General features: G+C 38.1%; 1 protein-coding gene across 1 annotated transcript; it reads right to left on the bottom strand.

The window, feature by feature from the left end:
- Positions 1-1159: 1159 nt before the first annotated feature.
- On the bottom strand, positions 1160-24043 carry LOC113832508 (zinc finger protein 120-like). The gene is made up of 7 exons (XM_027388922.1): positions 24034-24043; positions 21659-21778; positions 21399-21459; positions 19783-19866; positions 19533-19698; positions 3603-3774; positions 1160-1335 (listed from the first exon to the last, which is right to left on the bottom strand). Exons 1-7 carry the CDS (start codon positions 24041-24043, stop codon positions 1160-1162), a joined length of 789 nt encoding a protein of 262 aa, XP_027244723.1.
- Positions 24044-25669: the final 1626 nt, after the last annotated feature.

A 25669-nucleotide genomic window follows, 5' to 3' on the forward strand; every position in this document is an offset into this window, starting at 1 on the left:
ATATTTCCCGTCATGGATGGCTCCAAGGCCAAGGAAATCGGGAGGTTCGATGTTCAAGGCCTGAAAAATCCAGTCCTTTAGGACTGGGGGGAGGGTTAATGTCAGGCAGCTCAGAATCTAATGCCGCTAGGCGATGGTAGTGAAGCAAAACCGGTTTTTCGAGGATGGCGTCAATCTGGTACTTAATGAATCTGGTTAGTTTCTGAAAAGGTAAAGGTGACAGTTTAAGTAGTCAATCTAGTAGAACTGGCAAGGTAGAAATTAAATTCCTGTAATTCCCTCAGAAAAGGGAGGGGTGGAAGAATAGCAGACTCAAGAATCCTCTATAAGGGAGTGGTTGGCTTGATGGAGGGCCTGAACAGTAGGGTTAATTAAGGATAGAATAAGGTCAGCAGAAGAGGGAGCTCCTGGGGGAAAATGGTCAGGGGTTCCCTAGTCTGGAGAGGCCCCTAAGGCTAAAGCACATAAGTCAACTATCGGGGGGGGGGAGGAGGGGGTGGTCGCAGTAGTTGTGAAGGCATTGGCAGCATCAGTTGGCTCGGTTGACCATCATCCAGGTGTAGCTGTAGATCTGATAAGGGCTTCCATCGGCAATGGCAGCAATGGCAATGGCAACCGAAGGTGGTAACACACAAGTAGCCAAAAAGACAGCATCTTTTATCTAGAATTAAGCAGAATTAGAAGGCTCCTCAGGGGCTTTCCCCTGGGTGGATTAAGAAGGCATTTAGGCAACCATCTAGCATATTTGGCCTGAGTATCAAAAATATATGTATGTCCTTTTCCCCAGATGAGGACCAGATCTGGTCCGTGCCATTTGTAAGTTAGGGGATCTTTCCATAGGGCTTGAGCATAATTTTGAGCCATTTATGGATGCCAGAGGCGATCCGAGGCTGATTTTTTTTTTGTAGGATCATACATGAGGAAATTTAGCACAGACAATGCATGGTATAGAACTCCTCCTCCTTAGGCAACCTGGTGGCCGCCCGCTCTCTGGAGGTCACCATATTGATGCTGAATTTAGTGCAGACATAGCGCATTACAGCCTAGAACTCCTGTCTCAGCCTCCCGAGTGCTGGGATTAAAGGCGTGCGCCATCAATGCCTGGCCTGTGCATCCCTGCCGGCTCAGGAGCCGCCGCTGCCTGGGCTGCAGGCTCGCCTCATGTCTCATTGCCGCTATAAAAGCGAGGAGGCAGGCGCTTCATTCCCAAGTCAACGGCATGCTGCATCCCCAAGGGCCCAAAGGCCCAGCGGTCCCCGCCGTTATGGGCTCCGCAGGCAGGTCCACGCTCGCTGGGTGGGACTAGGCCACATGAGCTGTTCCGGTAGCACGGGTCTCAGGAATTAAGCACAAAATTGTTGGAAAGCTTTGCTAGTATATCTAGACCCATTGTCTGTTTTTATAACTTTTGGCATTCCCATGTAAGCAAAACATCTTAAACAGTGACTTATAACATGCCTGGTGGCTTCTCCTGTGGAGTGGCACATTTTTAACTTGCCAAACTCTGTAATGTGAGTCACATCCATTCGTCATAAATGGTTGGGGAGCAGGCCTTGAGGATGAACCCTTAAATTAGCCATAGCCATATTATGAACATTTTCCATATTGTTTGATGATTTGACCAGCAGTCTCTCTGGGTAAGCCAAATTTCTTACTTAGACTTGCTATTATGATGAAGAAAAGTTACAAGCCTGTCGAGCTTTTTTTATTTAAGGCAAATCAACTGATTTTGTTAATCAGATAATTTATTCCATTTGGCTAGTAATCAGGGAAAGGCCTAGTTAATAGGTTCCCAGTGTGACCCACAAACATAATTCTCTTAGGTGAATAACATTTTGAATTTGCTCAAATAACATTTTGACTTGACTATTACTAGACCCTGTGCATGGGACTGTTTCTATTACCTTATAAGCCTTAAAGATATAGTGACTGTCAGTATACATATTAAATGAATTATTTACCAGGATTTAAAAGACCATTGTAACAACTTGTAGCTTGATTATTTGAGCTGAAGCCAGAGATGTCTGCTCTATTAATTCCTTTTTATTAATAACCTATGTAAGTGACTCTCCCAACAGAACCATTGGTAAAAATTAACATAGCATATTTTTACAGGACTGCTTTTTACATTTTGGAAATATAAAAGGATGTATTAGTGCAAATTGTAACAGTCCATGAGCTAGAAACTGATTATCAATTCTTCCTGAAAACTGAGCAAAGATAATCGCCCATAAATCATTGTTCTGAAACAACCAATTAAACTGTTGCTTAGTGTAGGAGACATGTATCATATTTGGTTTTCTCCTAAAATACTTTCTAAAATCTATATGGCATTTCTGTATCATGTAGGCTAATGCTTTAAAATAAGGGTTTAAAATATCTAGGCTGGTAAGACAGGTAGGCATAACCATAGTAATGGTTCCTTCTGCCATAAACCAGAAGTCGGACTATGCTTTGTGGGGAGTATATAAGCTTCCCATGGTTTTGCATAGTCAATATATCTGATGATGCTGAATTGCCTCCTCAAATTGTAGAACTTGTCTACCTTCTTAGTTAGCTGTTTGGGTATATCTGAATCATTATCTCCTTATAGAATCTTACTTAAAGGATTTAAATCATCATTAGATGTCCCAAAAAAGGTACTTAACCAATGAATATTTTATAACAATTTTTAAAAAATTTATTTAAAGATTTTTAAACTATCTTTTCCAATTGTTATCTATTAAGCCTTAATTTCTTTAGAATATAACATATGACTTTTAATAATTTTCCAGGTTTATTTAAAGTTTCTGAGTAGTCTTTTCTAATCTAACCTTCGAAGCTGACAAGCTGATAAGACCTCATTTGCATCTTGGCTGACCTGGCTTAAATTTGCATATGAAAAGACACATTTAAGCTGTGAATCTAACAGGTTGGCTCTTTCTTGAGGCTTTTTATAAACCCTTTTTAAAATCATGTTTTAACTTTAATTTTCTAGATTTCCTTTTTTAACCATAAAAATTTAGTAAGACCTGTATCCTCTCATCTGCCAAATTTTATAGAATCATCTATAGAATCCTCATGTCTCTAAGCTAACACTATAGGCTTTTGTTAACTTTTTAATTGACTGTCTCCTAGGGCTGAAACCAAAATTTTTCCTGCTAAGACATTAACTGACTGATTGGATGCTCCTTTTGGCAATGTTAAAGTGATTTTGATATTTTTTAAACAATATCCCAGGCAATGTAAATATCTCTAATCATATCTAAGGCAATTTAGGCATTTTTATTTATCCGCATTCATAAATTCACAATCACATCATGCATCCAGGTATGGCCACACCATTTATTCATAACTTACATATGTCTCACATTTCTCCTTTTGCCTAGGTTATGATCAGTATGTTGAAAAGAAAAATCCCTAATTGAAATTTATAATATAGCAGCTATAGCCAATCATTGAAATATAAGCATCCAAAATTTGTACAATTCTAAGCTTAAATATGTTGCCTTTTCTTTTTCTATAAGTCTCAAAAACAGTTTCTGTGTGGCTGTATCAATAGCATTTATATATATATGAATTAGCCATCAACTATGGCGGCATCTCCCAAGGCTGGAAGTTACCACGTGGAGGCAGGCTGTCCGCCGCCCCGGCAGCCATTTTGTCTAGCCGCCACAGACGCCTGCATGAGGTGGTACCAAGCCGCTGGCTGAGGGCCGGCAGACCTCGGCTGCTGCCATGGCTGACTTTGTCCTTAGCTCGTCTATGCCCTCTGGGCGGCTGAAAAATCTGCACCTGTATTTTGGGCACAAGCCTGATCCCTTATTCTTTCTTTTGTTGGGACTCTGTCTGACCTGGAGCTTTTCCTAAATAAGTCCAAAGCAACCTCTAGAAGGCTCTGTGTATTTCTTTCTCCCTGTGCCTTGTTTTCTGTGTAGGAATAGCTTATTTTTAACTGAAGTTCCTGTAAGGCAGCCATCATCGATAATCCCTGAGTGTAAGCTAGGTCCATATCTGAACAATTCTTAACGAACTCATATCAGTCCTCCTGTGAGGCCTTAGTGTGGTCTGACATGCATTACCAACATTATCATAGGCTAGCTATTTTATAATCAAAGTTCCCAACATCTGTGTCTCTAACATTTTTGTAAAATTTTATATAGGCCTAGAAATCAATTCTCAATCAACTCCCTAGGTCCCTGCCTGGTCTCTATAACAAATATCCTCCTCCTGACCGGCAGGCCTTGGTTATCCGCTTTTAATTTCCTAGGGGTGAGGCTTCTATAGTAATATTTCCTATCAGCCTCTGTTGGTCTATATTAGACATAAGCCATTAATAGTTCCTAGAGCTGTTCGAATGGTATTGGCACATGCATCCTGCTATGTTCCCCTGAGCCATTTTCTCTGATCCAAGAAACATGTAAATTTTTTATCGCCTGTAAGCAATTTTGCTAAAATTTTTAAGTCTCTTAGCTCTTGTTGAATTTTACCATTGAGTATTTGCCTTTCTGTATTTCCAGCTTAAAATGAAGGAAGGAGGTGAAGGCTCCCTTTATCTAGGTACTTATTGTTTTTCCCTGCTGATCTTAATTATTTGTCTTGTATATTCTTTACTATCTAGCCATCTCTAAGTAGGCGCGGATTTTTCTGTTCTCCATTACATTCCTAGATATCTCCTGAGGGCCTGCATGTATGCGAGGCCGCACCTAGTCTTCCTAAGTCCCTGTGCAACTTAAAATGCTGTATCATGGCAGTGGCTTTTGTAAGCGGAAGGGATCCTTTTAAAACTTTTAAACTTTGAAATCTCCTGTACTTGAGTAGTCTAAGCTTTATCTGTTTCTGGTTTGGGGTTTGAACTAAAGATAGGGTAATTTTTAAGATTTTTAGGAGAATGAGGCTTAAGGCCCGTAACTAAAAGTCTGTGAGGGAACTGCCTCAGCTCCCTTTTCTATGAGCAATCTGTTAAGGTCCTTCTCCAACCTTTTTCCAAGTTAGGGGATGAGTGTCTGGGCTTTCTAAAATGACCCATAGACATTTTTTTTTTTTTTTTAACAAAAAGGCAAAAAACTGAATCAATCCTTACATTTTACTCAAACTCCTCTTTCCCGAAAGGAAGTGTTTGACTTCCTTAGACAATTTGGCCCATATTATCGAACGGAATAGGAGGTACTTACCAGGGAATCAGTCACTCATGAGCGGTGAGAACTTTTCCCAGACCGGCGTCTGTCGCAATCCGGCAAGCAGACTTTCTTATCTAGTCGGTGTGCACTACCGAGGTTTCCTTGGGGCAGGGGTCTCCGTTCCGACGAAGAATCTGTACCTCGAGCCGCACGTTCAGGCGCCACCTGCCCCGGCCCGCGGGGCTCCGGTAATTCGTGGGTCCGAGGTGGATCACGCCTGCAAATAATGGGCGAGAAAGAAAGAGCTGGACCAAGCAGATTCCATTGTCAAGGCCCCCAGAAATTTTCTTTATATTTACTTATACTTTTGTTGTTGTTCTTTTTGTTTTGTTTTTTTGAGACAGGGTTTCTCTGTGGCTTTGGAGGCTGTCTGGGAACTAGCTGTTGTAGACCAGGCTGGTCTCAAACTCAAAGAAATCTGCCTGCCTCTGCCTCTGGAGTGCTGGGATTAAAGGCATGCATAACCACTGCCAGACTGGAGAAATTCTTTTTAATGATTTATTTTTATTTATTATGTATACAGTGTTCTGCCTGCATGTATGCCTGTAGGCCAGAAGAGGGCACCAGATCTCATTATGAGAAGGTTGTGAGTCATCATGTGGTTGCTGGACTTGTACCCAGGTCCTCTGGAAGAATAGCTAGTGCTCTCAACTCCTGGGCCATCTCTCTAGCCTGGATGTGGGAGAAATTTTTGCAGTGTTTACACACCAGGTTGTTTTACTTCACCAATTATTCTACAAAATTAGTATCAAGCTTTTCTTGAACATTTTCTAGTTTAATATTTTAACTAGTTTGTTTGTAAATTAAGCTCTTAGCACATTTTCTTTTAATATTAAGAGCCCAAGTGTATATATAATCTAAATCAATACCATCTAATGTAAATACTCTAGCTTCTAGTAACCCAATGAATTTTTAAGAATGTTTTTCAAAAATTGTTAGAAATTTTCTCAGAATTGCATTTTTGAAGACCACAATTTTTCTAATTATGCACAAATATAGTATTTTTGTTGTGCTATCAAAACATTAAGTTAAACAGCCATTATTGTATGGTATATAAAATAAAGACTGACTGTACTGGATTTCTAGGTGCTGTAGAATAATGCTGTTGTTTTGTTTTTTGTTTTTTGAGACTAGGATACTCTGTATTGCTTTGGAACTCAATCTGTAGACCAGGTTGGCTTGGAATTCACAGAGATCTCCCTGCCTCTGCCTCCCAAGTGCTGGTATTGAAGGCATGTGCCACCAACATCTGTCAGGATAATACTGTGGTACATTCTAAAGATTTGTCAATCATATTGGTTTAATAATAATGCTGATTGGCCAGTAGCCAGGCAGGGAGTATAGGTGGGAAAACCAGAGTAGGAGAATTCTGGGAAGAGGAAAGACAGAGATGCAGTTGTCATCCTAACACAGAATAAATGAGAATACCTTACTGAGAAAAGGTACCAAGACTTGTGGCTAACCATAGATAATAATTATGGCTTCTTGCCCTTCCACCTTCTGGTAGAGAAGTAAGTCCTGGGGCCTTTCTACCCACCTTCCCCTCTTCAAGGCTCCTAACCCATGGCCACTAGACCCTTCCTGCCATGGAATCCCTCAGAGGGACCTGGGGGCAGAACAAAGCAGTCAGCTTCATCGGCCCCAATTCTGGTCTTGGCTCTCAACCTTCTGGTAGAGAGATGAGTCCTAGCGGCCTTTATAACCCACATCCCCCTTTTCTAGTCCTCTGACTGCCTGCTGCCAGACCCTTCCTTCCACCAAACCCCGCAGAGGGACCTGGAGGCAGAATAAAGCAGCCAGCTTCATCTGCCACCATTGCTGTCTTGCCCCCCACCCTGTGGTTGAGAGAGAGAGAGGAAGAGGGAGAGGGAGAGGGACAGGGACAGGGAGAGAGAGAGAGAGAGAGAGAGAGAGAGAGGAAAGAATAGATCCTTGAGCCCATACCCAACAGGATAGGAGAGACCCCACCAATACCCACTGGAAGAAGATATGGGAAGACAAAAGAAAAAGAACACACCCAATAACAGAAATACTTATATGACACCACCAAAGTCTAGGGACACTACACCAGCAAGACTGGACATCCCAACAAAGATGAAAGAGAAGAGAATGACCTTTAAAACAACTTCATGAAAGTGATAGAGGCCTTCAAAGAGGAAATGAGAAAATCCCTTAAAGAAATGGAAGAAAAAACAAACCAAAACTGCAAGAAATCAACAAATCTCTTAAGCAAAGCAAGGAAAGCCAAGAAAAAACAAACAGATAATGGAAACAATTCAAACAGTTCAAGGCCTGAAAACTGAAATACAGACAATAAAGAAAACACAGACTCAGGGGATGCTGAAAATAGAAAAGCTGAGTAAGCAATCAGGAACTACAGATGCAAGCATAACCATCAGAATATAAGAAATGGAAGACAGAATCTCAGGTGCTGAAGATAAACTAGAGGGAATAGATTCACCAACCAAAGAAAATCTTAAATCAAACAAACCCATAACACAAAATATCCAGGAAATATGGGACATGGTGAAAAGACCAAACCTAAGAATAACAGATATAGAAGGCAGCAAAGAAACCCAGCTCAGAGGTGCAGAAAACATATTCATCAAAAATCATAGAAGAAAACTTTCCCAACCCAAAGAAGAACATGCCTATGAAAGTAAAAGAAGCTTACCTAACACCAAGTAGACAGGACCAAAAAAATATCACCCACCACAGAATAATCAAAACACCATCATACAGAATAAAGAAAGAATATTAAGAGCAAAAAAGGAAAAAAGGCTAAGTAACAAGTAAAGGCAAACCTATCAAAATTACACCTGACTTCTCCATGGAAACTCTGAAAGTTGAAGGTCCTGGATAGATGTTCTACAAACACTAAGAGAACAGAGATTCCAGCCCATACTATTATACCCAGCAGAAGTCTCAATTACTATAGATGGAGGAAACAAGATATTTCATGACAAAACCAGATTCACACAACACATATCCACAAATCCAGCCCTACAGAAAGTTCTGGAAGTAAAATACAACCCAAGGAAGTTGACTACACTCACAAAAACATAGGCAGTAGATAATCTCACTTTACCAAAAGCCAGAAATAGGAGAAAAACTCACACACAATATCACCACCAAAAACAAATCCAAAACAAACAAGGATCAACAATCAATGGTCATTAACATCCCTCAATATCAATGGTCTTAACTCACCAATAGGAAGACACAGGCTAGGAGAATGAATAGGATGACAGAATTCTTCCTTCTGCTGTAAACAAGAAACACACCTCACCTTCAAATATAGACATTACTTCAGAGTTAAGGTTTGGGAAAGATTTTCCATTCAAATGGCCCTAAGAAGCAAGCTGGTATAGTTATTCTAATATCTAACAAATTAGACTTCAAAACTAAAATTAAGCAAAAGAGATGAAGAAGGTCATTTCATACTCATCACAGGAAAAATCAATCAGGATGAAGTCTTCATTCTGAACACCCATGCTCCAAATACAAAAGCACCCACATTTGTAAAAGAAACATTGCTAAAACTCAAATCACACATTAAACCCTACGCACTTATAGTAGGAGACTTCAACACCTCGCTCTCACCACTAGATAGGACTACCAGACAGAAACTTAACAAAGAAACAAAAGAACTAACAGAAGATGTGACCCAATTGGGTTTAACAGACATCTATAGAACATTCCACCCAAACACAAAAGATTATACCTACTTCTCACCACCACATGGATCCTTCTGTAAAATAGACCACATACTTGGCAATAAAGCAAATCTCAACAGATAAAAAAAATTGGAATAACTCCCTGTATCTTACCAGAACACCACGACTTAAAATTAGAATTCAACAAGAACACAAATTGCAGATACCCCACAAACTCATGGGAATTGAACAATGCTCAATTGCATCACTCCTGGGCAAAGGAAGAACTAAAGAAAGAAATGAAAGACTTCCTAAATTTCAATGAAAATGAAGGTACAACATACCCGATCATAGGTGACACTCTGAAAGCAGTTCTAAGAGTAAAGTTCATAGCACTAAGTATCAACATGAAGAAACTGGAAAATGGTCACACAAGAGAATTAACAGAATACCTGAAAGGTCTAGAAGAAAAAGAACCAAACTCACCCAGGAGGAGTAGACACCAGGAAATAATCAAATTGAGGGCTCAAATCAATAAAGTAGAAACTAGGAAAACAATACAAAGAATGTAAGGAAGAGTTGGTTCTTCGAGAAAATCAACAAGATAGGCAAACAATTATCCAACCTAACCAAAAGGCAGAGAGAGAATATGCAAGTTAACAAAATCAGAAATGAAAAGGGGGACATAACAACAGACACCAGAAAAGTCATCAGGTCATACTTTGAAAACCTATACTCCACCAAACTGGAAAATTTAAAGAAAATGCATGAATTTTGGATAGATGTCACTTACCAAAATTAAATTGAGAACAGATAAACAATTAAAATAGACTCATATATCTAATGAAATAGAATCAGTCATCAAAAGACTTCCATGCAAAAAAGAAAAAAACAAATAAAAACAAAACAACAGACAAAAAAACTCCAGGACCAGATAGTTTCAGCATAGAATTCTACCAGAAATTCAAAGAGCTAATACCAATACTCTTCAAATTGTTGCACACAATAGATAGATCATTGCCAAGCTCTTTTTATGAGCCTACAATAACCTTGGGACCCAAACCACACAAAGACACAACTAAAAAGGAGAACTACAGACCAATCTCCCTCATGAGCATTGATGCAAAAATACTAAATAAAATACTGGCAAGTCGAATCCAAGAACACATCAGAAAAATCATACACCATGATTCATATCAGAGATGCAGGGATGGTTCAACATACAAAAATCCATCAATGTAATCTGCCACACAAACAAACTGAAAAAGACAAACCACATGATCATCTCACTAGATGCTGAAAAAGCTTTTGACAAAATTCAACATCCCTTCATGATAAAGATCTTAGAGAGATCAGGGATAAGAGGAACATACCTATATACAATAAAGGCAATATACAGCAAACCAACAGCCAACATCAAACTAAATGGAGAGAAACTCAACACGATTCTTCTAAAATCAGGAACAAGACAAGGTTGTCCACTCTTTCCATATATCTTCAATATTGTATTTGAAGTTCTTGGCTAGTGGAGATCAAGGGGATACAAATTGAAAAAGAAGAAATCAAACTTTCACTATTTGCAGATGATATGATAGTCTACATAACTGACATGAAGAATTCTACCAGGGAACCCCTACAGCTGCTAAACACCTTCAGCCATGTGGCTGGATACAAGATTAACTAAAAAATATCAGTATCCCTGATATATATGGGCACTAAATGTGCTGAGAAAGAAATCAGACAAACATCACCCTTTACAATAGCCACAAATAACATAAAATATCTTACGGTAATTCTAACCAAACAGGCAAAAGATCTGTATGACAAGAACTTTGAGGCTTTAAAAAAAGAAATGAAAGAAGATACCAGAAAATGGAAAGATCTCCCATGCTCATGGATAGATAGATAGGACCAACATAGAAAAAGCGACAGTCTTGCCAAAAGCAATCTACAGATTCAATGCAATCCCCATCGAAATCCCAGCACAATGCTTCACAGACCTTGAAAGAAAAATTCTCAATTTTGTAAGGAAAAACAAAAGATCCTGAATAGTCAAAACAACCCTGAACATTAAAGGAATTTCTAGAGGTATCACTTTCCCTGATGTCAATCTCTATTATAGAGCTATATTCCTGAAAACAGTTTGATATTGGCACAAAAATAGAGAGGTAGACCAATGGAATTAAATTGAAAACCCTGATATTAACCCATACAACTACAAAAACCTGATTTTTGAAAAAGAAGCTAAAGTCATACAATGGAAAAAAGAAAACATCTTCAACAAATGATGCTGGCATAACTGGTTGCTGGCATGTAGAAGACTGCAGATAGATCCATATCTAGCAGAATGCACAAAACTTAAGTCCAAATGGATCAAAGATCTCAAAATAAATCCAGTCACACTAAGCCTCTCAGAAAATGGAAGGTACCTTTGAACGAATTGGTACAGGAGACTGCTTCCTGAACATAACACCAGTACTACAGACACTGATATTGGCAATTAATAAATGGGACCTCCTGAAACTGAGAATCTTCTGTAAGGCAAAGGACACAGTCCATAATGAAAACAGCAGCCTACAGAGTAGGAAAAGACCTTCACCAACCCTTCATCAGATGGAGGGCTATTTTCCAAAATGTACAACGAACTCAAGTAGCTAGCCACCAAACACCAAACAATCCAATTAAAATGTGGGGTACAGAACTAAATAGATATTTCTCAATAGAGGACTCTAAAATGGCTGAAAGACACTTAAGAAAGTGTTCAACATCCTTAGCCATCAGGGAAATGCAAATCAAAACAACTCTGAGATACCATCTTACACCAGCCAGAATGGCTAAAATCAAAACCACCAATGACAATCTTTGCTGGAGAGGATGTGCAGAAAGGGCAATATTCCTTCATTGCTGATGGCAGTGCAGACTTGTAAGTCCACTTTGGAAATCAGTATGGTGGTTTCTTAGGAACCATAAAATGGGAACCAGTTTACTTTAGGATACAGCAAATCCACTCTTGGGCATATACCCAAAGAATGCACACCATACGACATGGACATATGTTCAACTATGTTCATAGCAGAGTTGTTTGTATTAGCTTATCCCCCAACTGAATGGAGATAATGTGGTACATTTACAAAATGAAGTATTACTCAGTGGGAAAAAAAAATGAAATCTTGTAACTCACAGGCAAATGGATGGAAGAGGAAGAAAATATTCTGACTGAGGCAAGTCAAGCACAGAGAGATAAGCATTGTATATATTCACTCATATATGGATATTAGACAGAGGACTACAAACATACAATCCACACCTCCAGAGAAACTATGAAACAAGGAGGGCCCCAAGAGAAAAATCATGGTCACCCGATGAAGGGGAAAGTGACAAGAAGGCCTGAGAAAATTGAGAGCAGTGGGAAAGAGAGGAGGAAGGTAAGAAAAAGAAGGGGAGAAGAGGAGGTGGGAGGAGAACAAGAGGGTCAGGAAGACTCAGATGGGGGAATAGAGGAAAGTAAGACAGGACATACCTTGAAAGAGTATGGGTTTAGAGAGAGGTCTGGCACTAGGGAAATATTCAGGGATCCACAGGGATGACCCCAACTAAGAATCTAGGCAGTAGAGGAGAGGCTGCCTTTGATGTCCTTCCCCTATAATGAAATTGATGACTACATTGGTTGCCATCCTAGAGCCTTCATCCAGTAGCTGTTCAAAGCAGAAATGGGCACCCACAGCTAAACACTGAGTCATACTCCTGGAATCCAGTTGTAGAGAGGGAGGAGGGATGAGCAAAGGAGCCAAGACAGTGCTTGAGAAACCCAGAGAAACAGTTGACCTGACCTATTAGGAGCACAGAGACCCTAGTGGTAAAGCTGGGGAACCAGCATTGGACCAAACCAAGCCCTCTGGATGTGGTTGCCAGCTAGGTGGCCTGGGCAGTCTATGGGACCTCTAACAATGGAGCCAGTGTTTATCCCTAGTGCCCAAATGGACTTTAGGAGCCCATTCCCTATGAAGGGATACTATTGCAGTCCAGATACATGAAAGAGGGCCTAGGCTTCCCTGCAAATGATGTGACAGACATTGATGACCTCTGTGGAAGGTCTCACTATCCTTGGGGAGGGAGTAGGGGGCATGGGAGGATGGGAGGGTGAGGGAATGGGGGATTGATATGTAAAATAAGATTGTTTCTAAAATAAAAAAGAGAAAAAAAGAAAAAGGAAAAGAATAAAACTAAGTAGTCATAAAGTTCTGTAACAAATCAGGTAATCTAAAGTTAAGGTGAGAAAATCTCTCTGATCTTCAGGAACAGGCTAAACAATCTAATTAGTTCCCACACAGCCATAGTGAGAATATCCTCTAAATAAATATAGAAAAAGTGTACAAGGTATGAAAAGCAAATTAATACCAACAACTGGATACAGTATTATTTTCAGTATGAATAACTAGAACACTGATGAACATGTAAGGTAACTAATCCATCCTTGGGGTCCTAACAGGTTTAAATCGCAGGGAAAAGATATACAAAACTACGTAATGTACCCAAGCCACAAAATGATATTCTCCCATGTCTAAACCCCATCCACATCCTCCTCTGCTTTCTCTCCTGAAAGGTATTAAGATAGTGAGTAAATGTTTCTTCAGGGTCGACATTGTCATCTGGAGGACTCAGTCTTTTCCCAGTGATATTTGGGGGAAATAAGAATTTCATGGAATGCACTACTTCAATAGTGGTTAATAAAAAGGAGAGATACAAATGTGTCTTTAGGGTATCTGTATTCCTACCAGGCAGGCAGGTTTCAGGGATATCTGGGTGGGGAATGAGGAGCTTGAAGGACAAAATGGGTACCAACACAGGAAGCCTTCAATGTGCCATCACTGGCAGCTACACTGTAGTTTCCAACAATAAGGAGAGTAGCAGACCTGACAGGGGCAGACTCAACACATCTGGGCAGATAGAGAGCAAAGCTCACTTGCTTGTCCTCAGGTACACCCCAAGCACTGCTGTCTGGACTTGCAGTCCTCTAGCTTCCTCCTTAGCAGTTCCTTGATGCTCCCAGCTCTTTGTAAATGGTTGATTTCCCTAGTCTCACAGTGACTTATGTTTAAGTCTCAGATTCCCCTAAAAACCTCAATGTCATCTGACATCACCATTGCTGAGGGCTCCTAAGGGAAGGCATTGCAGGCCTCAGGGAAGCAGAATGTGACACTGTCAGTATTCAGACAAGTCAGTATCCATGCCTGCAGGTCCTTTTCTCTGCTTTGAAAGAAAAAAGAGAAAGCAGGGGTCCATCTGACTTTGTCCATGTGGTCTCCCATTTCTGCCTATTTACCACATTTGAGATCAGCACAGGCTTTGTGGCTTTGGTTAAGTGTCCAGCCCCCTTTAAAGGACATGTATTATCCTTTTCTCTCTTGACCACTCTTTGTATATTTGTGGCAGGAGTCATGTGACTCCTGTTCATTGTGGAACATGACTCTCCTTGTGACAAGACCCTGGAGATCCTGACCCACTGTGGAGACTTTAGTGAATAATTCTGAGCATGACCCAGGGGCATATGTGTCACTTTATTTTGTTTCTTTTCCTAAACAAAGTATATTGCTAACTGCCCTTATTGTCTCCTTCTCAGTCACAGATAAAATAGCTAGGACAAAAGGAAAATTTCACCCTCATGTCTCTCCTCTGAGTGAGCCAGAGGGGATGTTGTTAAAATGTCCACCCAACCTGATTCATCCTCTAAAGACCTTGATGTTTCAGGCATGTCCATGAAATTGGGCTTCTTAATAACAGGATGTTGTCAGTTTAACTAGTGTTAAAGTCATGATAGTTCATGAATTTTAATATTACATGTTTGCATAACTGTTCTGGAGTGAATGATTTTAACCACAAAAATATAGGAAAATACAAATAAACAGATCATATCAGGAGTTAATGGGATCAGTCTAAAGACAGGGGATAAAGCAGAATCACAGAAACACACAGTCTCAAATAGCTGGGCCAATAAACTAACAAGTTGGGAGCAGTACATGAAAATAAGTGATAAATCCTGCCAACATGTAAGAGTAGATTCCTCAGTTATGTTGCTTATAGAATAAAATAAAAACCCTGGTATATCCCCAGAGGAGATAGAGTAGAAAAGAAGGCAGTATGAAGTGATCCAGCTTCAGTAGGTGAGTTCTTGGTGAGAATTCTACCAGATGTAAATATTAAGCGCTCAAGAGGAAACTGTCTCTCAGCCTGCATGACACTGTAACTACAAATGCTGCCAACTAGGCACACTGTGCTACCTTGCAGTTGTGCCTAGTTACAAATGTCTTTGTTGGTTTGCAACACTGCTTATGCTTCAAACATTAGAGCTGTAGTTCAAATAGGTAATGGTGACTGGTGGAGAAGATAGAGGACAAGAGGCAAGGGACAAACTTGTAATTATTATGATCATTTTTAGAAACCTAGGGAGTAAAAACTGATTGTAAAACTGTTCATGCAATTCATTGAAACTTTATAAATAAAAACAACCCAGGCTATCTGGGCCCACTTTTTGAAAGAAGTGGTCACCCAGTCTTCATTGCATCACATCTACCCCAGGTCACTGAACTCATGTGCAGATAGCTGTCCATCACTCTTCCCAATGTTTCTGGAGACTTGAGCTCAGAAATTTATTTCAGCAACAAGTATAAGTTTATGTTGAAATTAGTCTGAGTCCAGACACATTATATTAGGAAAAGTTCCATAATTGGAGATACATTTTTTCCTTTTTGATTTTCTTGAGTTGTAGACAGGGTAACTCTGCAAAGCCATGGCTGTCCTGTAACTCACTATGCAGACCATGATGGCCTCAGTCTCAAAGAGATTGGTGTCCTACTATCTATCAAGTGTTGGGATTATAGGAATGTACAATACTAAGGTGATATTTTTATTATTTTTTATTTTATGTATTTTTTGTTTGTATTTTTTCTGAGACAGGGTTTCTCTGTGGCTTTGGATGTTGTCCTGGAACTAGGTCTTATAGACCAGGCTGGACTCAAACTCACAGAGATCTGCCTGCCTCTGCCTCCCTAGTGCTGGGATTAAAGGCCTTTGCCAACACCACCTGGTGAGATATGTTTTTTTTAATGACCTGTATATAAAGCAGAGGGAGAAAGGATGAAATGAAAAATTTTAAAGGAATCATTATTGTTTTGATGAACAGTAATACTTCTAGAAATTCTATAATAGTTTAAATTTACAAATCAATTAATATGTCCTCAATAACTGACTTATTTATTTGCTTTCATAACTTCTATTTTAAATGCTTGAACAATGTTTGTGTTCAAACACATCACCTGCATCATGGTGAGTTTTGTGTCTATTATTCTTCTATGTAAATTCTAGAGTTGAATTGGCTCATATTTGGGTTTAAATATTATCCATCGATTTGTTGATATGTGTGTGTCCCAAATGGCACAGCCCATGCATAGAAATAAGAGAAATATTTGTAATATGGGTCTCCCAGAGATTGAACACAAATCATGAGGATTACCAGCCACCAATTTTACATACTGAGACATTATGTGGTATTCATTTGTGGTTCTGAGGAATGGCTATGAACAAGTGCTTAGACCTCAGAATCTACTACTTGGTCAAAAATAAAAGATAACAGTATATAATTTTCACCAACACACAAACACACACACACAGATTTATTAATTTCCTGTTTTCTTCCATCCTTATATGACTATATTTTTACAACTTGAAAAGAAACCAATATTTTACTGACATATTTCACCTAATCTTATTTGAGTATCAACCAGAGCTCAGTATGAAAATGGTCAAAAGAAGATCCCTAAAAATAGTCTTCCAGAGTCCACATATCTGCCATGGTTACAAACCCATAGCCACATTTGGGACATACACAACACATTTTTTTCCTTATTAAAAATAAATTTTGTTGCTATTAAACTGTCTGACATCTCAAGATAATTCCCTTAGAAGGCGACAAAATAATATGCACATATCCATAGCTCATCATGCTATGTTATGAGATATAGAGTTGACTGCTTATTATACTTTTTTTGAGACATGTTTTATCTGTGTAGTTTGTACACCAGGCTGGCCTTGAACTCATAGAGATCCACCTGCCTCTGCCTCTGCCTCCCAAGTGCTAGGACTAAAGGTGTGCGTCACCCCTGACTGGCTTATTAAGCTATTTTATAACATCTCTACCATATAGAAGAAAATGAGGATTTGGATGCATGAGGTATTTGATGATGTTCTCTTTATTTAATGTTAAAACATTTGACAAAAGAGCACATATTAGGGGTACAACTTCTATCCTTGGTCTTGTACTCAGGAGGCCCAAACATGAGAATCAGGAGTTCATTTGTAGCTCTTTGTAATTACTGACATCCAAGTCAGGATGGATAACAAACAACAACTCAAGGAAATGTATAAAAATATGAAAAACAAAACCATGAACAACAACCCACTTCCACAGACAACCTTACCTGAAAAGTACAATCATATAGTCCCTGATATTTAAATAATCAATGGACAACTAGATGGCAGGCATCCTATTCTATACATTGTAGCAGAGAAATACCTAACAACCATGTGAAACTATGATAGAAGATAAACAGCAGTCACAGAAGGAATATAAGAACTGTCAAATAAACTTCAGTAAATGGATTTGACAAAAATAGAGCAATATTCAATTACTACTCCAAATGTTGCAAAACAAAAACCAAAACCACAATTGTTGATCTTCACCATTGCATTTGGTGAACATGGTAAATAAATTGCTTCCTTTAAGCTTAGGATGAAAAAGAGATGAAACAAGTTTTTTCTTGAAATTGAAGGCAACTGTGATATTTAAGATCTTTAGCAAGTCATTTACATGAATATGCATTTTAAAAATCATGTATGAGCTCCTTCCAATTTTCTGATATCAACATGATATATAAGAGCTTTAAAATATTTACAGAGCTTGAAACATGGCCAAGCAGTTAAGACAAGTTCATTCCCAGGAAGAAAATAAGGTTTTTGACATCTTCTAATTCCTGCAACAAGAGGTCTCACGTTCTTGGGAAGCAGCATGCATATACACATACCTACATAAAGACACACTGAATTCACAAAATTAAATATAAAACAATGCATTAAGCAAATTTTTTACTCATGAATGTTTTTCTCATGTAAGGGTTCGTTCTTGTAAACCGCATCACTGGGGATGGTCTTGAGAGTTTATATCCACACACTGTTTCCAGTACCCACTCTCTACTTCTTTCTATAGGTTAAGGATGTGAGCTCTAAGCTTCCTACTTTGGCTTCCATGTCTGAAACTTGTTGTCAAGCCACTTTCATGGTGAACTTGTATCAGTCTGTAACCATAAGCCAATTTAAACTCTTTCATAAGCTGTCCTAGACATTATTCTGTATCACAGTAACAGAAAAGGCACTAATATGCATCCATTAAGTTTTAAAACTGGAGATTAGTTATCTTATGGAATTGAAGAGAACTGTGAAATATAAAAAGATTAACTTATCACTTAAAATCATAGGGTTTTGTCCATATCAGTTTGCAGGTAAAAACAAAATAAAGAATGACATTATCATGAGTGAACAGTGTTGACACTATTCATATGTTTTTCTCCAGAATAATTAATCTTGTGTAACTGAATGTAATTTCATTGGCTAGTGATCTACCCAAAATCATGGTATTCACACTGTCTTCAATAGGTTTTCTTTATGTCCTCAGAGATTTTATGATATGCAAATGTTTTAACAGATTGATTAAACACTGCAGGTTTTTATCTTGTATAAAATTACCATGAAGTTTAACACAATACCATGCAAACTACACTTACAGGGTTCCTCTGAAGTATAATTTTTTCTCATGATTTCAAAAATTACTGCTATATGCAAAGGCTATATCATATTGTTTACATTCATAGGGTTTCTATCCAGCATGTCTTGTTTTATGTATTCAGAGATAATACAAGCTTTTTGAAAAAGCTTGATCAAATTTATTGCACCCATAGGTTTTTCTCTCCAGTATGTGTTATTCAAAGATGAGTGTACTATACATAGCCTTTATGGCATAGTGCAAATACATAGGGTCTTTTTTTTTTTTTTTACAACATTCATTCTATTCTTCAATTGGAGACAACTGTAATGTGAAAAGACTTTAACACCATGATTACATCCATAGGACTTCTTCCCAGTATGAATTCTTTCATGATGTTGAAGACTATAGACATATGCAAAGACTTCACCATATTAAATACATTCACAGGGTTTCTCTCCAGTATGAGCTTTTTATGATGAAGAACACTATAGAAATGGGCAAAGGGTTTACCATATTAAGTAAATTCATATAGTATTTCTCAGGTAAGAATTCTTTCATGCTTTAGAATGTTATTTTGATATGGAAATGCTATTACATATTACATTGATTACATTAATAGGTTTTCTTTCCAGAATGAATTCTTTTATGTCATCGAAGAACATAGTGTCACAAAAAGGTTTTGTCTCATTGATTACATTTGTAGGCTTTCTCTTCACTATGTGTTCTTTTGTGGCGTTGAAGATGAATGTGTTGCACAAAGGCTTTATTGCACTGATTACATTTGTATGGCTTCTCTCCAGTATGTGTTCTTTTATGGTCTTGAAGACTACTGTGGTTTGAGAAGGCTTTATTACATTCATTACACTTGTAGGGTTTCTCTCCAGTGTGTGTTCTTTTATGTACTTGTAGACTACAGTATTGTGAAAAGGCTTTATCACATTCATTACATTTGTAGGGTTTTTCTCCAGTGTGTGTTCTTTTATGTACTTGTAGACTACAGCGTCTTGAAAAAGCTTTATGACATTCATTACATTTGTAGGGTTTCTCTCCAGTATGTGTTCTTTCATGCCTTTGAAGTTTACTATGATATGGAAATGCTTTACCACATTGATTACATTCTAAAGGTTTCTCTCCACTATGTGTTCTTTTCTGCATTTGTAGATAACTGTGACGTGCAAAGGCTTTGCCACACTGAATGCGCTGAGAGGGCTCTTCTTCAGTATGAATTTTTTCATCCCTGTGAAGATAATTGTCACATGTATATGCTTTACCATGTTTATTACACTGATGAATCATTTTTACCATATGAATTCAATTCACAATTTGATCTAATTATAAAGAGGAATTAGATCTTAAGTATTTCACTTCATTTACATCCACGGTGTTCCCTTCATTGTGGGCTGTTTTGAATCTTTAAAGATACCTGTGTTAGTAGGGCCTTTTATAAAGCAGTTCACTCTGTTATTTTAGTAGCTATGGCTGCCATAGACATATATGTTGGAGTGCTTGGCACATAGGTAGTGGCATATTAGAATATGTGACCTTGGTGGAGTAAGTGTGACCTTGTTGGAGGAAGTGTGTTGCTGTGGATGTGGATTTGAAGTCTTATATCTCAAGCTATACCCAGGGTGTCACATAGTCTCCTGCTTCTTGCAGACAAAGATGCAGAACTCATCTACCTCTTCAGCACCATTTATGCCTGCATGCCACCATGTTTCCTGCCATAATGATAAAGGACTAAATCTCTGAAAATCTAAGCCAGCCCCAATGAAATGTTTTCATTTATCATAGTTGCCATGGTCATAGTGTCTCTTCACAAAAAGAGAAACTATAAATAAGATAGTTACACATATATCATTCCTTTTCTATATGAGGCTTTCAGACACTTGAAGAGAACAAGAAGAACTCAAGTTTAATACACTAATTGCATTCATACATTTTTCTATACTGAGTCATATTTAATTTTCAGTGTGAACCAAACCAGGATAAACAAAAGAATTTCCACAATCCTAGTACTCATAGGGCTTTTCTGAAATGTGCGTTTGTTAATGTATTCCCCATGAAGTTGAAAATGCAAGTAATTGTAAAAATATATCACATTCAGAAAGTATATTCAGAGTGGAGACTACTACATTTTCTACTTGATCTGGGAGAGAGAGATATGTTGCTTCTTTCTATATCCTTCAGCTCACAGAGCTTGTATTCTTTGTGTCACATGATATACGTAGTAAAGGAAAGGTTTCCAAAGCACATTCACACAATGACTTTTTGTTTCTTAGAGATATGTGGTATAGGAAATAATTTTCTCCAGAAGAACATTTTTGATTCTCAAAACTGCCCATATTACTAAACATAGAAAAGTCAGTAAACATATAAGAATAACACTAGCTTTACTCTTGAATATTTGATTATTAGAAAATTTTGAACATATACTAATTTACCTGTTCAATGTGTATACATTTTGAAATATCTGTGTATTATGAAACTAAACAGATTGGAAGTTCTAAGGCATAGCACATATTGGGCTATGAATCAAATGGTTATATCTGTTAAGGCATTGATTCCTTGTCTTCTTTCTAAGAGGAGTACTTTTCAAATGCAAATTCCCTACCTGACATTGTGGTACATGATATAGTGCTGATTTAGTATCACCAAACTGTAAATAAATAAAGCTGTGCTTGTTTACACTACTGTTTCTCTTTATAGCATCCAGGACACATTAAAATTTCTTCAGAGGTACAATTCTATGAGGCTGCACATGAAAATTACCTTTCATGTTGTGTAGAAATTTTATTAGGTTCTTCAATATTATTTTCTTCCCAATTGTAGCCTAAAATATAATACCAAAAATGTATGAAACATTTCAGAAATTATTCAAAATTTAAATATAATCTTCACTGAATCTTAGAACCATGACTGATTTATAATGTCATTCTTTCTCTTTCTCAATCAAAATTACAAAAGAGAATCAATTACCAAAAATAGTTGTTATTTTATGTTACAAAATGAAGTAAAATTCATAGTCTTACCTATATCAATGAGGTTTCTGTAGGTATCCAGCATCACTTCTTTGTAGAGATTCTTCTGGGAGGGGTCAAGCAAATCCCACTCATCCCAAGTGAAATTTACATGCACATCATCATAGGTCACTGCATTCTAAAATATCCCATATATATGTTCAATAGAAAGCATGATACAGACAACATTGTAAATTTATACTTTAATCAAAAAAGTAACTACTAACCTTAATTTTTACATTGGTAAGCACATTTGTATATTGATACAAATTTCAGCTTATTTTTCTTATACTATATATACATTTCTATTTTTGTTTAAGATATTTTTGTATATTGATACCAATTTAAGGTTATTTACTTTACACTGTAGATCTGTTTGTATTTTTTCTTGAGGTATTACATATACAGTGTGTACATCTATACAGTTTCTTGTGTTATAAAAAATGAAGTTTTAATCCTTAAAAGCTATTTAGGATAATAAAAAAATACAGACTGATAATCACCAGTAACTATCTAACTTATACTCAGTTATGTTTTAAGACTATACAGAGATATATTTCAGATAGATAGGTAATGTTCAAACCCTCAAAGATGTATAAAATATGACCTTTAAAATATTCTAATACTTGAGAGGCAGAGTCAGGTTGATTTCTGTGTGTTCAAGGCCAGGCTAGTTTATAGAGCAAGTGCCAGGATAGGCTCCAAAGCTACACAGAGAAACCCTGTCTCAACAAACCAAAAAAATTTCTAATAACTGAGACTTTTCTCAACATGAGACATGTCTGCTTCTAGTAGCAACAATCTACTTCAAAAGAGGATATTGGCCATTAAAGAATCTTCACGTGGAGTTCTTTTCCTTCCTTCCATGCTTTCTTACTTTCTTTCTTTCTTTTTGTTTTTTTGAGACAGGGTTTCTGTCTACCTTTGGCACCAGTCCTGGAATTTGCTCTGTAGACAAGGCTGGTCATGAACTCACAGATATTCACCTGTTTCTCCCTCCCAAGTACTGGGATTAAAGGCATGTGCCACCCTGCCCAGAGAGTTCTCTGTCTTTATGGCAAAAGCTAGCCATTTGGGCAAAAAACTGCACTTGTATCAACTGCTAACAATTTGATGAGCAAACTGGACAAGCAGGACACAAAGAAAAGCCACTGTTGAAGTAGGCCAAGACAGGGTAGGATAGTCCTTCAGAACTTCTGCTTCTAAAAAGAAAAGTCTGTCATATATTTTAGTTCTGTAAGTCAAAGTTAGAACCTCAACATCACAGAAGAACCTAGGGTGACTGTCCAGACAAGCAGATATCCCTGTCACTAAGTAACATTACAGCCTTCTGGGGTCTTTGATAGATACCAGATAGTTGTAGTTTTCCTTAGTTATGATGGAAAGTAAATTAGGTACAAAACTTTGGACTCACAAAGTTAGATAATAGAGTACTTACCCTAATTTTTCCAAATACAAATGGAGTAGATATTGTAAATGCAATTCTTATAAGTAACTATTTTTAAAATATGGTTACTGAATTAAAGGTAAAGTCTTCCTTTTACTTAGATAAGAGGGCAGAAATGCTGTGGAACAGACTTTTTGTACATAATGAATATGTATAAATCTCATTAGGCAGTATAGACCTTACTGGCCTACAGCTGGGCAGGATGAGCTTAAGTACAAAAAACAAACTAAGAGTACGTCCATTGGAAGAAAGCAGGGTTGCATTCAGAGTAGTCACCAGAGACACAGAAGGTGGTATGGCCTACAATATATAGAGAATATCAGGGCTGAGGAAGATATCAGAGAAACATCACCCTTTACAATAGCCACAAACAACATATCTTGGGGTAACTCTAACCAAGCAGGTGAAAGATATATGACAAGAACTTTGAGTGATTAAGGAAAGAAATTAAAAAATATACCAGAAAATGGAAAGATCTCCCATGCTCTTGGATAGGTAGGATCAACATAGTTAAAATGGGGATCTTACCAAAACCAATCAACAGATTCAACAGAATCCATGTCAAAATCCTGTCACAATTCTTCACAGACCTTGAAAGGACAATACTCAACTTTATATGGTAAAACAAAAGACACAGGATAGTCAAAACAACCCTGTTCAATAAAGGAAATTCCAGAGGCATCACCATCCCTGGCTTCAAGCTCTACTATAGAGCTATAGCTATGAAAACGGCTTGGTATAGGCACAAAAATAGACAGGTCAACCAATGTAAATAGAACTGAACACCCTAATACTAACCCAAAACACCTTATCTTTGACAAAGAAGCTAAAACTCTACAATGGAAAAAAGAATGCATCTTCAACAAATGGTGCTGGAATAACTGGATGCTGGCATGTAGAAGACTGCAGATAGATCCATATCTATTGTTATAAACAAAACTTAAATCCATATGGTTCAAAGACTTCAACATGAATCCAGCCACACTGAAACTCTTAGAAGAGAAAGGGGAGGTACCCATGAAGAATTGGTACAGGAGACTGCTTCCTGAGCATAACACCTATAGCACAGGCACTGAGAATGAAAATTAATAAATGGGACCTCCTAAAACTGAGAAGCTTCTATAAGTAAGCAAATGACACAGTCAACAAGACAAAATAGCAGCCCACAGAATAGGAAAAGATCTTCACCAACCCCACATCAGACAGAGGGCTGATCTCTAAAATATACAAAGAAATCAAGAAGCTAGTCACCAAAACACCAAATAACCAAATTAAAAAGTGGAGTGTAGAACTAAATAGAGAATTCTCAATAGAGTAGTCTAAAATGGCTGAAAGACACTTAAGAAATTGCTCAACATCCTTAGCCATAAAGAAATGCAAATCAAAACAACTCTGAGATACCTTCTTACACCTGTCAGAATGGCTAAGATCAAAAACAACAACAGTCTATGCTGGAGAGGATGTAGAGAAAGGGGAACCCTTATCCATTGCTGGTGGGAGTGCCAACTCATACAGCCTCTTTGGAAATCAGTATGGTGTTTTCTGCAGAACATGGAATCAGTCTACCTCAAGATCCAACTATTCCACTCTAAGGCATATACCCAAAAATGCACATTCATACTACATGTGGGGTATAGAACCAAACAGAGAATTCTCAATAGAGGAATGCTCAGCTATGTTCATAGCAGCATTATTTGTAATAGCCAGAACCTGAAAACAACCTAGATGCCCCTCAACCAAAGAATGGATACAGAAAATGTGTTACATTTCCACAATGGAGTACTACTCAGTGGAAGAAAACAATGGAATCTTGAAATTTGCAGGCAAACAGATAGAACTCAAAGAAATCATCCTAAGTGAGGTAACCCAGGGATAGAAAGACAAACATGGAATGCACTCCCTCATATATGGATATTAGACATAGAGAAAAGGATTATCAGCCTATAATCCACACCTCCAGAGAAGCTAGGAAATAAGAAGAACTGAGAGACCTACATGTTCTCCCAGTGAAGTATAAAGGGATAAGAGCCCCTGAACAAATGGGTAGCATGGTGGGCAAGTGGGGAGTAAGTTAGGTGAAAAAGGAGAAGGGAAGAGGAGGGTAGAGGAGAATATGGGAGATCAGGATGATTGGGTGGGGAGAATAGAGGAGAGCAAGAAAAGAGATATAGCAATAGACAGAGCCTCTATATGTTTAAAGAGAAATCTGGCAGGAGGGAATTGTACAGAGATCCATCCACAAGGATGACCCAAAAATAGGACCCTAAGCAATAGTGGAGAGGCTACTTTAACTGCCCTTCCCGGATAGTGAAAATTACTACTACCTTAAATGCCATACTATAGCCTTCATCCAGTAGGTGATGGAAGCAGAATTAGGGATCCACAGTCAAGCACTGAGCCAAATTCTTGGAATCCAGTTTCAGAGAGGGAGGAGTGATGAACAAAGGGGAAAACCCACACAATCAGCTGACCTGAGCAAGTGGGAACTCATAGATCCCAGTCTGACCAATGTGGAACCATCATAGGACCAAACCAGGCCCGCTGAATGTGGGTGTCAGCAGGGAGCAGTGGGCAGT

Source organism: Cricetulus griseus (assembly GCF_003668045.3).
Source record: "Cricetulus griseus strain 17A/GY chromosome 1 unlocalized genomic scaffold, alternate assembly CriGri-PICRH-1.0 chr1_0, whole genome shotgun sequence".
NCBI classification, from domain to species: domain Eukaryota; kingdom Metazoa; phylum Chordata; class Mammalia; order Rodentia; family Cricetidae; genus Cricetulus; species Cricetulus griseus.

Bases quoted from the DNA above. Each gene is read 5' to 3' on its own strand.
- LOC113832508 (XM_027388922.1), bottom strand. The intron at 19,867-21,398 runs GTAATTTTCATG...TTATCTTCACAG, and splicing joins ATTTCTACACAACATGAAAG to GGATGAAAAAATTCATACTG. The intron at 1,336-3,602 runs GTAACTTCCAGC...TTAATTCCTGAG, and splicing joins GGACAGCCTGCCTCCACGTG to ACCCGTGCTACCGGAACAGC.